The 13,183-nt window shown below is 35.0% G+C and overlaps 1 protein-coding gene across 1 annotated transcript in view; it reads left to right on the forward strand.

Annotated features, from left to right (window-relative positions):
* The window catches only part of LOC118189676 (proto-oncogene tyrosine-protein kinase receptor Ret-like), a 476,686-nt gene that overhangs the window by 372,653 nt on the left and 90,850 nt on the right, over positions 1-13,183 (forward strand). The window contains exons 9-10 of the mRNA XM_085806630.1: positions 3,238-3,258; positions 11,244-11,468. Coding sequence (XP_085662756.1) covers positions 3,238-3,258; positions 11,244-11,468 — 246 coding nt within the window. The remainder of the gene's footprint in view (positions 1-3,237; positions 3,259-11,243; positions 11,469-13,183) is intronic.

Consider the following 13,183-nt stretch of genomic DNA (forward strand, 5'->3'; position numbering starts at 1 on the left):
ATCTTTTGATTCGGTGTGGTATACAATTCCATTTGGTTCACCTCCATGGTGGGATGCCATTTCAGGGGAGCGCTCATCACTCACTCACTCACTCCTCTATCCCCTTATCTTTCATGGGTACATGAGTTTAACACCACATGAATTAACGGCTACCTGAATTAACATTTCTTAAATATGTGTTGGGTGTGTTGCATTGTCCATAAGGTCGATTATGATCGGCCAAGAAGATTGAAGCACAGTCGTACATTACACTACATTACATGAGTTAAACATTTACAGATATTTCAAGCTATCCTACTATCCCGTTTCAGATACGTAAGTCTAAATCGATAGCCAGTCGATATAGGCATCCAGAAATATATTCTCACGGTGCTCTCAGCAATGTTAAAGGCGCACAGTTTCTGCTGTGTATGACTAATTATTTACATTTCAAATGCAGTTGTCGCAAAAATATCTTCTACGAATATTTTCAAGAAAAGAGAAGATAAATAACCAAATAGTATGAACTGAAAATTTTTTCCTACTGTATTTAACACGTTAAACAACGTTGGAAGAAGACCTATTCCTGCCCGTGTATAAGCAAAGTACAATACAAACTTCTAAAGCCTCATTAGACAATACTGAATATGCTACAACTATAAGAATCAAAAATCAGATCTATTCAAGTTCTTTTACCAGTATACATTTAAAAATAAAGCTAAATCATTCTGTTACTTTTTTCAGCTTTTTTGTTACTACATACCTACACATGCACATTTAAAAGAAAAGAAAGAAACGAAGTCAAGCGAGTTTTTCGCCCCATCTTAGCTTGTAAGTAAAATAGCTCCAGTTAATGAAGTTTAAAGGAAACATTTTCATTAATTCGTCAACCACGGAGTAGAACATACTGTGAAATAAAAAAACAGTCTCCCAACTTGAAGGAAAACAGAAACAAAAATTTAAATAAAACTTAAATGCCTTCATTATATAAATTCAAGGCAAAACGCATGACTTCAGCGCTTCATATAACTTCAAGGCAGAGCTTAGGCTCAGTACCTCCAAGTCCTGCAAGTAATTACGGCAAAATAAATTCAGACACTGGAAGAAATAGTAGCGAGAAGGTCAACGATAACTAACAAAACTCTTTCGAACTCAAGAACTGTGCACTTAAATACATAACACTTTTACGTTCTCATGGGGAACGATGAAAGTAGGTTGGTTAGTTTATTAGAATACGGCAAAGCATACGAGATCTAGTTACCTAAGCGGAGGAAGGCGTTCATGGAGACTTTCTAAAGGAAAGTGGCTCAGGTTCACATCACACTTGTGGATAACCTCGAATAATAACCATGCAACCAGCCGTTGGTCTGGTATCGAACCTGGGGCAAATGCTTAGTATTCAGCGGTTTTAACCAATCGGCTGTCTATACGTCTGTGGCCAGACCAAAGAAGAAGTGACAATAAAAGCAAAATTTTAGTATAACATAAAACATAAAAACAGTGCATTCATTCATGTAAAAAAACATTTGCTTGTAGTTACATGGAAATTATAATAAAGGTACTAATAATAATTTTCAGTTAAGACGTAATATATATTTCGCGTGCAATATTAAAAAAGTGGGCAATATACGGCTTCCTTTACGGCCCATTAAATTATACGCATTTTACATTTCTCATTAAATTAATTAAGTTCTGACTTCGCAGCATGACAAAAATACATAAAATCTCAAAAATACAGAAAAAGCTAACGCACCAAATACAATTAAAAACATTTTAAAAAAACAAATACAGTTGAAAACATTTTTAAAAAACATTTTTACCATTAAATTTAAAGTTTCTACACCAAAACAAGCAATACAGCCAACGGGTAGAAAGATTAAATTTTCGGTGCACACAAACTGAAAATTCACTTCCTGCCCTATTGGGCAGAAAGACACTGAAGTTGTTGCACAAACTAACTTAGTTCCCTATGCTCAAAGAACCTTGCCCTATGATACTAAGATTTTCAAACGTAAACATATAGCCGTCACGTTAGGGCTACGCATTTTAAATTTTTGAGAAATATAAAACATTTGCATCCAGATGAACTAAAGGCATAAAACCCTTAAACATAAAAACAACACAATTCAATCTCTTTAAAATCAAAAACTGCACAATTTACCAACATATAAGAATAAAATACAAAGCTCACTGGGCCGGCTGAAAAGATGGATATATGTACTATAAACATATTTTTCTTGCGGCCAATTACAACAAAAAGGGACGTGCCCAACTGGATGTTATAGCAACAAAATTTCAGTCTTCTGCGGCTAATCGTTTTCGAGTTATGCGAGATACAAACGTACGTACGTAAAATATGTACGTAGAGACTTCACACACACAAAAATATACCTTTTGAATCAATTCCATTTTACAATCCATTTGGGAGAAAGAGTCCTTTATTCTGTCCGTATCTACAGATGAGGCTTGTTCAAAGTAAATCATTCAGAGGCGATTGGAGAGCTGTCAAAATGGATATTTTCAATGAAATATACCTTAAATATTTTCGAGAATACCGAATTATTGCTTCCTTTACTTCGTACAAGGAAGTGAAAGAACAACATTTAGATAGCGTGTTTATAAGTGAAGTTATGCTGGAAAGTCGTGATTCATGGGAAAGGGGCTGATTGTTAATTTTCATTAAACTTTACTGCTTCCGGTTAGAAACTATTTCAAATTTTTCATAATAAGCCAAATGAAAAGAATATTCTACAGCAAATTTTAATGATTTTTGACAATTTTATATTTAAAGACCGGTAATTCTTCTTAAAAAATGTATTAAAAAGTGTCTATTAAATAGTAATCAAACCATTAATAATACAGAATACTTCTCCGTAAGATTAATTTGAAGATACCTTCCAGTAAAATGAATTAAATTTAGAAAGAAAACAATGCTTATCTAACTGTAATTAATCGTAGCATAAAAAGAGAAAAATCATTCTTCATGGTCAGGCTTTAATAAATTTAACTTTAGTTTTTATTATTATCAGCGATATTCGAAGCAAATTTTATTAATAGTTTTAGATTCAAAAAAAATTTCTGTAAATTATAAAAGTAAAAAACAAAAAAAAAAAAAAAAAAAAAAAAAAAAAAAAAAACATCGATATCGACAAAATGCATTTTCTTATTCTTTTCCCGAATTAAATTGCATTTTCTGCACTGTAAATTCTTAAGTTTATGATAGATATACCACATGACGTTCTTTTCTTTCTTCCTTAGATTTTCTTCCGAAAGCTTGCAGTAAGTAAAATGATTTTATTTTTATTCTTTAATATGTGAATGTTTCATCCTTTATTTCCTTCTCAAAATTTGTATGATAAATTGTATAAAAATAATTACTTAAAAAAGGGTATTTTTAAAAACGTCGAATAAAAGGGTCATTTGATTCGTATTAATATATAATTTAATAATTTTTTTCCCATTTGTGAATAATCATTGTGATCTTCAATCAAAAATCTGATTTCATTTCGACAAATATACCGCTTCTAAAAAATTTATGGGAAAACAATTTTACGGGTAATTCATTTTGCTTTGTTTGAAAATATTATTGGTTCGCTATACTAGAAACTTTTTTATATGCAATGTATGTATTAATTTACAGTTCATTGTAGATGAAAAGAGCTAAAATTAAAATTTCATGCGAATAATAGTTTCCTTATTAAAAAATAATGAATAGGCTAATTAATAGAAAGAATTTCGAAATGTTATTTTAGTTTTCCTGGATTTTCAACATATTAAAATTTTTAGTTTTTAATACCGGTTATGTTTGTCTTCAACCTCAATATTTATTAAACTAAATATTGAATCATAAAAATATAACTTATAAATTACATTAATTTCATTTTTATGCTTCATAAATATTTTCTGGAAGAAACTATAATGTTCGGTTTGAAATCGAAAACGGTTCTTTTTCGATTTTACTAAAAACTAAAGCAGATTTAAACATAAATAAATGTGTAGGGTTTATATTTATTTTAACTAACATTTATTTTAAGTTTAAACTATCTTTCCTGTCAATCCTTACTTTCCCCTGGAACTGCCAGTGCCAGAATATGTAAATTTGAGTAGAACGCGCAAGCATTCAAATTATCAGCGGAAGTAGTATGATTTAAATAGAAGGAAACAAGTTCGGTGAGAGAGAGTTATTCTTACTTAGCGAGCGCGGAGGTAGTTATAGAGATTTGAAAAACCCCGCGTTGCGGCCTATGTGCTTGGCGGGAAGTAGTTGCAATTGTTCCAGTGAGCTTCAAGTCTGCTGAATTAGCAGCCGTATTGTAAAACGCGGTGAGTTAGTTATTTGAGAGAGCCTCGTAGTTAGAATATTGTCTTTAATTTCTTTTCAGGTTTTTATTTTTATTTTGACTGCCGAGTTGGCACCGTTTGTAAGCGTCAAGAGAACGCAATTGTAAATTAGTACGTTGAATAAAAAGGGACTTAAACCCTTTATAAGGTTTATACAAGCTTTCACAGTCACCTCTTGGTTGCGTGCTAGTTAGAGGCGCGCAACGTTATATTGGCGCCCGAACACTTATCGAACTGAAATGGCCGAAAACTGGATGGAAGCCGCTGGACAACACCAAGAAATGACAACGCAGTTAGAAGGATTTGGATACCTGGTCCAGACTTTGAGAGCATCAATCAAGCCAAACGTCTATTTCGACGGAAAAAATTCGGTGTCCGTATTTTTAGAAGGTATAGAAAACCACTTTCAGCTCTATCCTGTGCCCGAAAGACAAAAAGTTGCTATCGCCACATCAGCACTAAGAGGACAGGCCGCGCTATGGTGGAAAAATATAGGCAAATTTCTTCTAGGTGAATTTGGAAGCCCGACGTATACTTTTGAAAATTTCAAAAAATCGTTAGTAAAGGCCTTCCCCATAGTGAAAGATCGCGCACGGCTGGAAGCCGAGCTATATAGTTTCTATCAACGGGATACAGCACAATTGACGGACTTTATTTTACGAAAAATCAAGCTAACGGATATGTTGTATGGGAAAAAACCCGATGCGGAGATTATTGAAATAATATTACCAAGATTGTTACCCGCTGTCCAAGACTACTTTGAAATTAGAAACCCAACCACATTGCAGGAACTTTTCGAATTGGCGGTGAAGTTTCAAAATCGCAGAATCGCGGAAAGAGCGAGAGGGGAAACATATTCTCAAAGTACCAGAAGGAAGGAGGAAACAAGAAATGGAAATCGCTCATATGGGGGAAAGAACTATCAAGCTAACGCATCGAAACTTGAAGGGCAAGGCCCAAAAAGAAAATTTGAAAATAAGCATCCGCGTACCCAGAAGACACAGATTGAAAGGAAAGCTTTAAACGACTAGAGGGGCCTGTGAAAGGGAGGGTCCAGACCCCGGAAGTTTTAGAAAAACCCTCAAATAGACATCTAAATACAGTCATCGTAAAAAACTCACAGCTACCAATTATACAAGTCCTGGTTGGCGATGTACCAGTAGAAGCCCTCATCGATACAGGGGCAGAAGGCAATTTCATGAGTGAAAAGTTCTTCAAAAAGAATTTTTATAGGATACGACTCTTTAAAACCAGAAATACGGAAATTATAGCGGCGCAAGGAAAAACATGTCACTGCATCGGGAAAGTAGCATTAAACGTACAGGTAAAAGAGGAAAATCTCAAAGTATTAATTTTTGTGGTGAAACACCTCCAACACTCTCTTATTTTAGGTATGGACTTTTTAAGGGCCGCGAGGGCCAAATTAAATTTTCAAGATAGTTCCGTGGTGCTGGAGATGGACCAGAGGGTGGTGGAACCGGTGGAGACACCTGAATTGGACCTTAGCCATTTGAATGACCAGGAAAGTAAAGCAATACAGCAAGTGGTGAGTAATTTTTCTCATTTGTTTTCAGAAAAGCCGGGAAACTGTCAGATTGTAACTCACAAGATTCAATTAAATGCCGAAAAACCTTGTAGGACTAAACCTTACCGCTATGACAAACAAAAAGACGTAATCATCGAAGAACATATTCAGGAGATGTTAAAGAATAAAATAATAACGCCCATAAATAGTGAATACGCGGGTCCAGTCGTACTATGTAGGAAAAAGAACGAGTTTCCTCCTTCGGATAAAAGGGCTTGGAGGTTTGCTATCGATTATAGAAAACTAAATAGCATAACTAAATTCCCAGTTTACCCTTTGCCGGTTATAGACGAGATCATTAGACAGATCAAATCGACGAGATATATGTCTACTTTGGACTTAACGTCTGGCTACTATCAAATAGCTATGAGACCCGAAGATATACATAAAACCGCGTTTATAACAAAATCGGGCACTTATGCATTTTTACGCATGCCTTTTGGGTTGTGTGGGGCCCCGTCAACATTCCAGAGAGCTATGGACATTGTTCTAAAGCCTGTCCTAGGAAAATCAACTTTAATTTATCTAGATGATATAATTATAACGAGTAGTACGTTGGAACAACACATTAGTGATCTCGAACAAGTTTTTAAATTATTAAAAGAGGCCGGTCTTACAATTAACGCCTCAAAATGCAAGTTCGCAACTAAAGAACTTAAATATCTCGGTTATAAAATTTCGCAAAAGGGTATAGAAACGCAAGATTCAAAAATAAAAGCTATTAAGAATTTCCCACCGCCCAACACCGCCAAGAAACTTTCGTCTTTCCTTGGACTATGTTCTTACTATCGATCTTTCATAAAAGATTTCGCTAATATTGTTGAACCACTCTTAGTAATGAAAAGAAAAAAGAGTAAATTTACGTGGACAGCGGAAGCTAACACGGCTTTTGAAAGATTAAAAGAAGCGCTTATTAATGCCCCTGTTTTAAAATTCCCTGAGGGGGACGAAAACCTGGAAATTGCGGCAGATGCATCAGACTATGCGGTGGGTGCGGTTCTTATGCAAAATAACCATCCGCTGGCATTTTTTAGTAAAACATTGAATCAAACACAAAGGAATTATACAGCTACAGAAAGAGAAACATTAGCCGTATTAATGGCTGTACACAAATTTCGAGTTTATTTCGGCAAATCGCCAGTAACTGTCTTTTCGGATCATGCGGCTGTTGGTAGACTTTACTCGGGAAAAAACCTAACGCCCAGGTTAATAAGATGGGCTTTAAAACTCCAAGAATATAATATCACAATAAAATATAAACCGGGTAAGGAAAACAATGTAGCTGACGCACTTTCTCGTATAAAACTGGACGAGGAAGTTAATGAACTTAAATGCGCTGTGTTGACTTCAAAAATTTTAGATTCTAGAGATACGGTTATTACTGAACTGAAAGCTGATCCTGAATTTGGAAATATCTATGCTTATTTGAAAGACCCCGAAGGCTTTGAGCATACAGATATCGATGCGATAAGAAATAGAGCAAAAAACTATGAAATAATAGATAATTTATTATTCTATACGAAAACAACGAACGAAAATCTTGAGTATAAGCCAGTCATCCCAGCCTCGCTTCGATTAAGCATTTTGAGGGAGTTGCACGAAAAAAAAACAGCGGGCCACCTCGGGGTCAGAAAGACTTTAAAAAGGGTACGCGAGGCGGTATATTTCCTGCAATTATACAAAATAGTAACGGCGTATGTCAGGTCCTGCAATCAATGTCAGTTAATAAATGATATTAATTACAGCCCGGCCGGGTACTTAAATAGCATTCGCGCTACATTTCCGAATGAAATTTTAGGCATAGATCTCCTTGGTCCCTTCCCCCAGAGCGAGTTAAATAAAAATCGTTTTCTTTTAGTAATAGTAGATCATTTTTCAAAATGGATAGAAATTGTTCCACTTAAACGCGCGTCAGCCAAAACAGTCGCAGATGCATTCTTACACAGATACATTTTAAAATACGGTGCACCGATAAAAGTCATTAGCGATAACGGAAAACAATTCATTAGTCAAATATTTGAAAACATATGCAATGGACTTGATATACGCCATATCAAAATGGTTCCGTATAGACCACAGGCTAACATAGCAGAAAGAGTTAATAAAAACATTGTAAAAATAATTCGCAGTTACGTTAGCACACATCACAAGCGCTGGGATGGCTACATAAATGAATTAGCTTATGCTTTAAGAACGGCACATCATGATACTACGGGAAAAACTCCAGCAGAATTATTTTTAGGCAGAAAGTTAATTACGCCTTTAGATAAATTATTCTTTGTGCAACAAAGAGAGCAGGAATTCAAACAAACGGACGTGCAAAAACTAATTGATCAGGCGCTTAAAACCTCGGATACGGCAAGAAATAGGCAGAAAATTTATTACGATAAAAAACGCCGTGAAGCAGATTTTAAAGTTGGTGATAAAGTATTGAAACGGAAATTTTCTTTATCAAGTGCCCCAGACAATTTTATGGCAAAGCTAGCTCCAAAGTTTGAAGGCCCCTATGTAATTCAGGAAATCAAAGGAGTAGTTTTATATCTTAAAAACGAGAGAGGGGAAATCTGTAAAGCAAGTCCCGACCAGGTGAAAAATCCCAATGATTTTGAAATCCTTAAAAGTTTCTTGCAGGACTCAAGTCTAAACGAAATAGAAGGGCCAGAGACTGCAACAACTATTCCGCCACCCAAGAAACGGAGAACTGAAGAGAGACCTAGCACTTCTACAACCCGGACGTCGGTATCAAAAAGAAAAAATGATTATCAAACTCCGGCGTTTAAGAAAAACAAAAGTACAGATGAACCGGGTAAAGAAACCGTGGTAAAAAGAAAAACACCACCTACAAAGGATGGCAGGAGGAATTACACATCAAGAAGAACGCGCACACGGCCACAGAGTCAGGTGCCAGCAAGGCCGCCGTTCCGGAAACTGAAACGCCAACAGGAAGCACAGAAGTACGAGGAACAGAAGAAATTCAAGGACTCCAGACCGGAGGACGTCAAGACCAGCCGTCCCAGGCAGAAACGCAAAAGCCAACAACCAGACGATTACTCCGTCAAGAGGCCAGCATGTAGAGGACGCAAAAGAAAGATCAACGGGGACGACACGCGGAGATCAACAAGGAGAAGATTGACATCCATGACACCTCTAACTTGGGATCAATTTTGTCAAAAACGGATGACGGAGTTTCAAGCATCGAAAACTCAAAGATAAGTTAAAACCTTCTATAAATATTTTTCTCTTTTGTTCCGAAATGTTATGCATAAGTACGAAGTTCTCGTATGTTTTGACGAAAGTCAATATGTCTCGGTTGAGACTTAGTTTTGTTTTACTTTATTTAGCTAAGGCAAAAGTATTATTTTCTTTAAGTGTAAAAGCTAAAAACAAGCATTTTCTGTTGGTCGAAAGACTAATTCTGTTATGTTAAAGCCAAAATTTGGCCGGAGATAAAAATAACTTCGTATTCTTGTATGTACTAATAAGAATTTTAGTTTCAGTGCCGCCAGCTTGGCGAAGGATGAGTAAAGTAAAAATTTATTTTCTCTTATTCATTTTATGGTAAATTGTAAAAAGCATATGTATTAAACTTTTGTAAATGTATGTAAATACTTGCATGTTATGTAAAAGTAGAATTTAGTCTAGAAGCATAAAATTGTAGATGCTAAAAGTGAATGCTTAAAAGCAATGAAGTCAAAATTTAAGTATTAAACTGTAAAGTCATGCTTTAGAGCGAAAGCCTGCATGTTTAAAAGATGAATGAGGGGGAAGTTAGAATGAATGTGTTTTGTAGGGTTCTCCACCTACATTTGAATTTTTAAGAATATTAAAGTAGCTCATTGAGTTGTAGAATGTCGAGTAAGGTGTGTCTATTTGGTTGTTGAATTCTAACAAATCATGGTGGTTAGGGGAAGTGTTGTAAGACTAAAACGCGAATATTCCCGTTTGACACCACACACGGTGGAGAGCCAGGGTAAAGTTAAATTAATGCTTGAAAAATTGAATGAATGTGAAGTAAGCAATAACTAAGAAAAACGAAACGTTAAAAACAAAAATTTATTGTGTCAAGAAAGTGTAAAAGTGTAAATTATAATGTATGTAGAAAGATACTGATACTTATTCCTTCCAGATGGTGGAAGGAAAGACCAAGATTGATTGATGAAGTCCAGGAAAAGTTGCTGTAAGAAGAAACCTTTGTAAAGAGTAACAGAATTTTAATTGTTACATAAGATTATTTTTGTGTAAACGAGGCTTTCGCCAGTTAGTTCAGAATTAGATAAACTTACAACAGGTCGTTTGTAGGACCTGCTTCCTAGTTTTCCAAATTCTGGCAGCGGCAAATGTAGGGTTTATATTTATTTTAACTAACATTTATTTTAAGTTTAAACTATCTTTCCTGTCAATCCTTACTTTCCCCTGGAACTGCCAATGCCAGAATATGTAAATTTGAGTAGAACGCGCAAGCATTCAAATTATCAGCGGAAGTAGTATGATTTAAATAGAAGGAAACAAGTTCGGTGAGAGAGAGTTATTCTTACTTAGCGAGCGCGGAGGTAGTTATAGAGATTTGAAAAACCCCGCGTTGCGGCCTATGTGCTTGGCGGGAAGTAGTTGCAATTGTTCCAGTGAGCTTCAAGTCTGCTGAATTAGCAGCCGTATTGTAAAACGCGGTGAGTTAGTTATTTGAGAGAGCCTCGTAGTTAGAATATTGTCTTTAATTTCTTTTCAGGTTTTTATTTTTATTTTGACTGCCGAGTTGGCACCGTTTGTAAGCGTCAAGAGAACGCAATTGTAAATTAGTACGTTGAATAAAAAGGGACTTAAACCCTTTATAAGACTCTGTGGTTTATACAAGCTTTCACAGTCACTTCTTGGTTGCGTGCTAGTTAGAGGCGCGCAACGTTATAAATGAAAACGCTTTATTTGCTAAAAACAGCTTTTAATTGTTATAATTTTATAAAATATTACACTCTGACATTAATTATCACCTTTAAAAATTTTCGAAACTTCCATTAGATTGCAACTGAATGCAAATAATTATTTAACGTTCTCTGCCGGTATCGTAACTACAGTCATTTTCAGTTTCTACAGAAAGAAGTTAAAAAAAAAATCTCGTGAGAGAATAGTTCTTTTACTTTCTTATATTTACATAATTCTTTATTATTTACTTTTTATTTTGCGGCCTTTATTATTTTATTGTCTGAAAATACGTTAATCTCTAATACCAACATTTGGAAAGTTTTTTTTCTTCTTTGTAATTAACGTCAAAGTTAAGTAACTGTAAATTAACTAAACTTTCCTTTCAAAAAATCCTGATTAAATTAGTTTTCTTACTTTGCAGATAAAGATGCATGGTGTTCTTTGTACGCAAGCCAGAGTGAGTGCGAAAGTAGTTGCGGAAAAGGATCGAAAATAGGTTTTTGTTTATGGCGAACTAGTTCATTGACAAGTATACGCCCAAGCCCAGACTATGCGACATGCTCGCCAGACTTTTCAACCTGTCCAGACGGATACTGCGATGAATTGGAACAACTGGAAAAAACATTATGTCCCCAGGACTGTGTAGGTAAGTCATGAATACCAAGTTTGAAAGTCCTAATCTTCCTTTGACAAAGTTCATTCAATCAGTGAATAAGCTGTAATCCATAGCATTTCTTTTTACACGTGACACAGAAGTTTTTACTTTTTATATGATTATACATAGTGACACAATACTGGTCTATCTGCATTGGTTAATGTGATCAAAAGCTATATATCTACTTTGTTCATTGTAAAACTCCTTAAGCATGGTTTGGTGTAAATGGAAGCAATCTGGCAACCACAAAGTTCAAACGATTGTTGATTTTTCATATTTCCTGCGCCTAAATAACCTTGTAGCCCATTTTCCCGAATGCTTTCTTCACAAAAAATTCTCAAATTTATGTTTCCAATTGAGTTACATAAACTCGTAATGTTTACTGTATATCGGAGCTGTGATAATTTTAAGGGTGAAGAAAATATATAATAATTCGTAAAATCAGCCTGGGTATGAGCCAACTAGTCTAGAAGCATAACATGACGCATAGTCTGAACGCCCTACTACCATCTATTGAAGAATACAGAATCATATACTTTTATTTAACAGAAGGCAAATTTAGTGTTTTTTTTTCGATCGTTTTAGCTATGATTCCTTGCCCTAACGTAAATAACAAACAATTTATTATTGGTTGTAAACTGGAAAAGTATTTGAACAGGCTGTAAGATAGATAACAATAGTGCCTTCGAAGACCTATATATGTTTAAGTGAGATCATTCCAAATTATTAAAGAACCTAAAAAAGCATTTGAGAAGAAAATAAAATCACCACAAATCCACCATCACCCTTTGTAGTTGGAATTAATGTCGTGTAGCTCTATTATTACTTTTTTTATGCACAACCATTGTCCCTGAAAGTTAAGTAATTGTCTGTTGTTTTGTCCAAATTATGCATATGACAAAACATTTAGATATATTGTGTATAGTAATAGTAGTAGAACCTAATGAGTGTGTGACACATTGAATTGCATAGCAGCTGACTTTAGTTACAAGCATACCCTATTTATGGCACATTGAGATTTGCAGTCACAGGTTATCCAGTACCAAGGGGTTGTTTTATTGTTGTTATTGTTTTATTGTAACATTAAGGTACTTATTTCTGCGTGAACACTAAGTTCATATCTTGCATTCAATTGTTTTAAAAGCTCTTGTACCAATCTTATAAAAAAATCATCTGTTTTATTGACAACTGCAGCTAAAATGGAGAAGGCGTGAGATTTTTCTCTCTCTGTTTCAGGTACTTTACCTATCACACAGACATTTTCATCAGAATTTGGATTACTTACATCAGAAACAGTATCTAGCTTTTGCCTGCTTTTTTCTAAGCATTCCTTGGCCTTCTTATGCTGTTTTTCTGGTACATATTGTTTTGCAGCTCTTTCGTAACACGTTTTTACTGTTCCATTACTCTTCAAGTTCCACGTCATCGCAAATTAAGCGAAACAAATACCATATGTTTTACACATAAGAACATCTGATGTTTATTTTGAGCAAATAATAGAAACAATGTCTTGTAGAGTCCTCTAATATAGGCTTTGTACGGAACTGTCATGGCGGTTCTACTGAAATTGAGGATACCTCAACTTTTTTAATCTGCAGAGATGATTACTGGGAGATACAAGATAACTGAATATTCTTTATAACTGTATTCCCGACCAACGGTGATAATGGTGTAGAATGCAATTTAAGATATTATAGATATATTCT

The sequence above is a fragment of the Stegodyphus dumicola genome, chromosome 1 (assembly GCF_044657685.1).
Source record: "Stegodyphus dumicola isolate Sdum_Otavi_A_Nest chromosome 1, ASM4465768v1".
Taxonomy (NCBI): Eukaryota; Metazoa; Arthropoda; class Arachnida; order Araneae; family Eresidae; genus Stegodyphus; species Stegodyphus dumicola.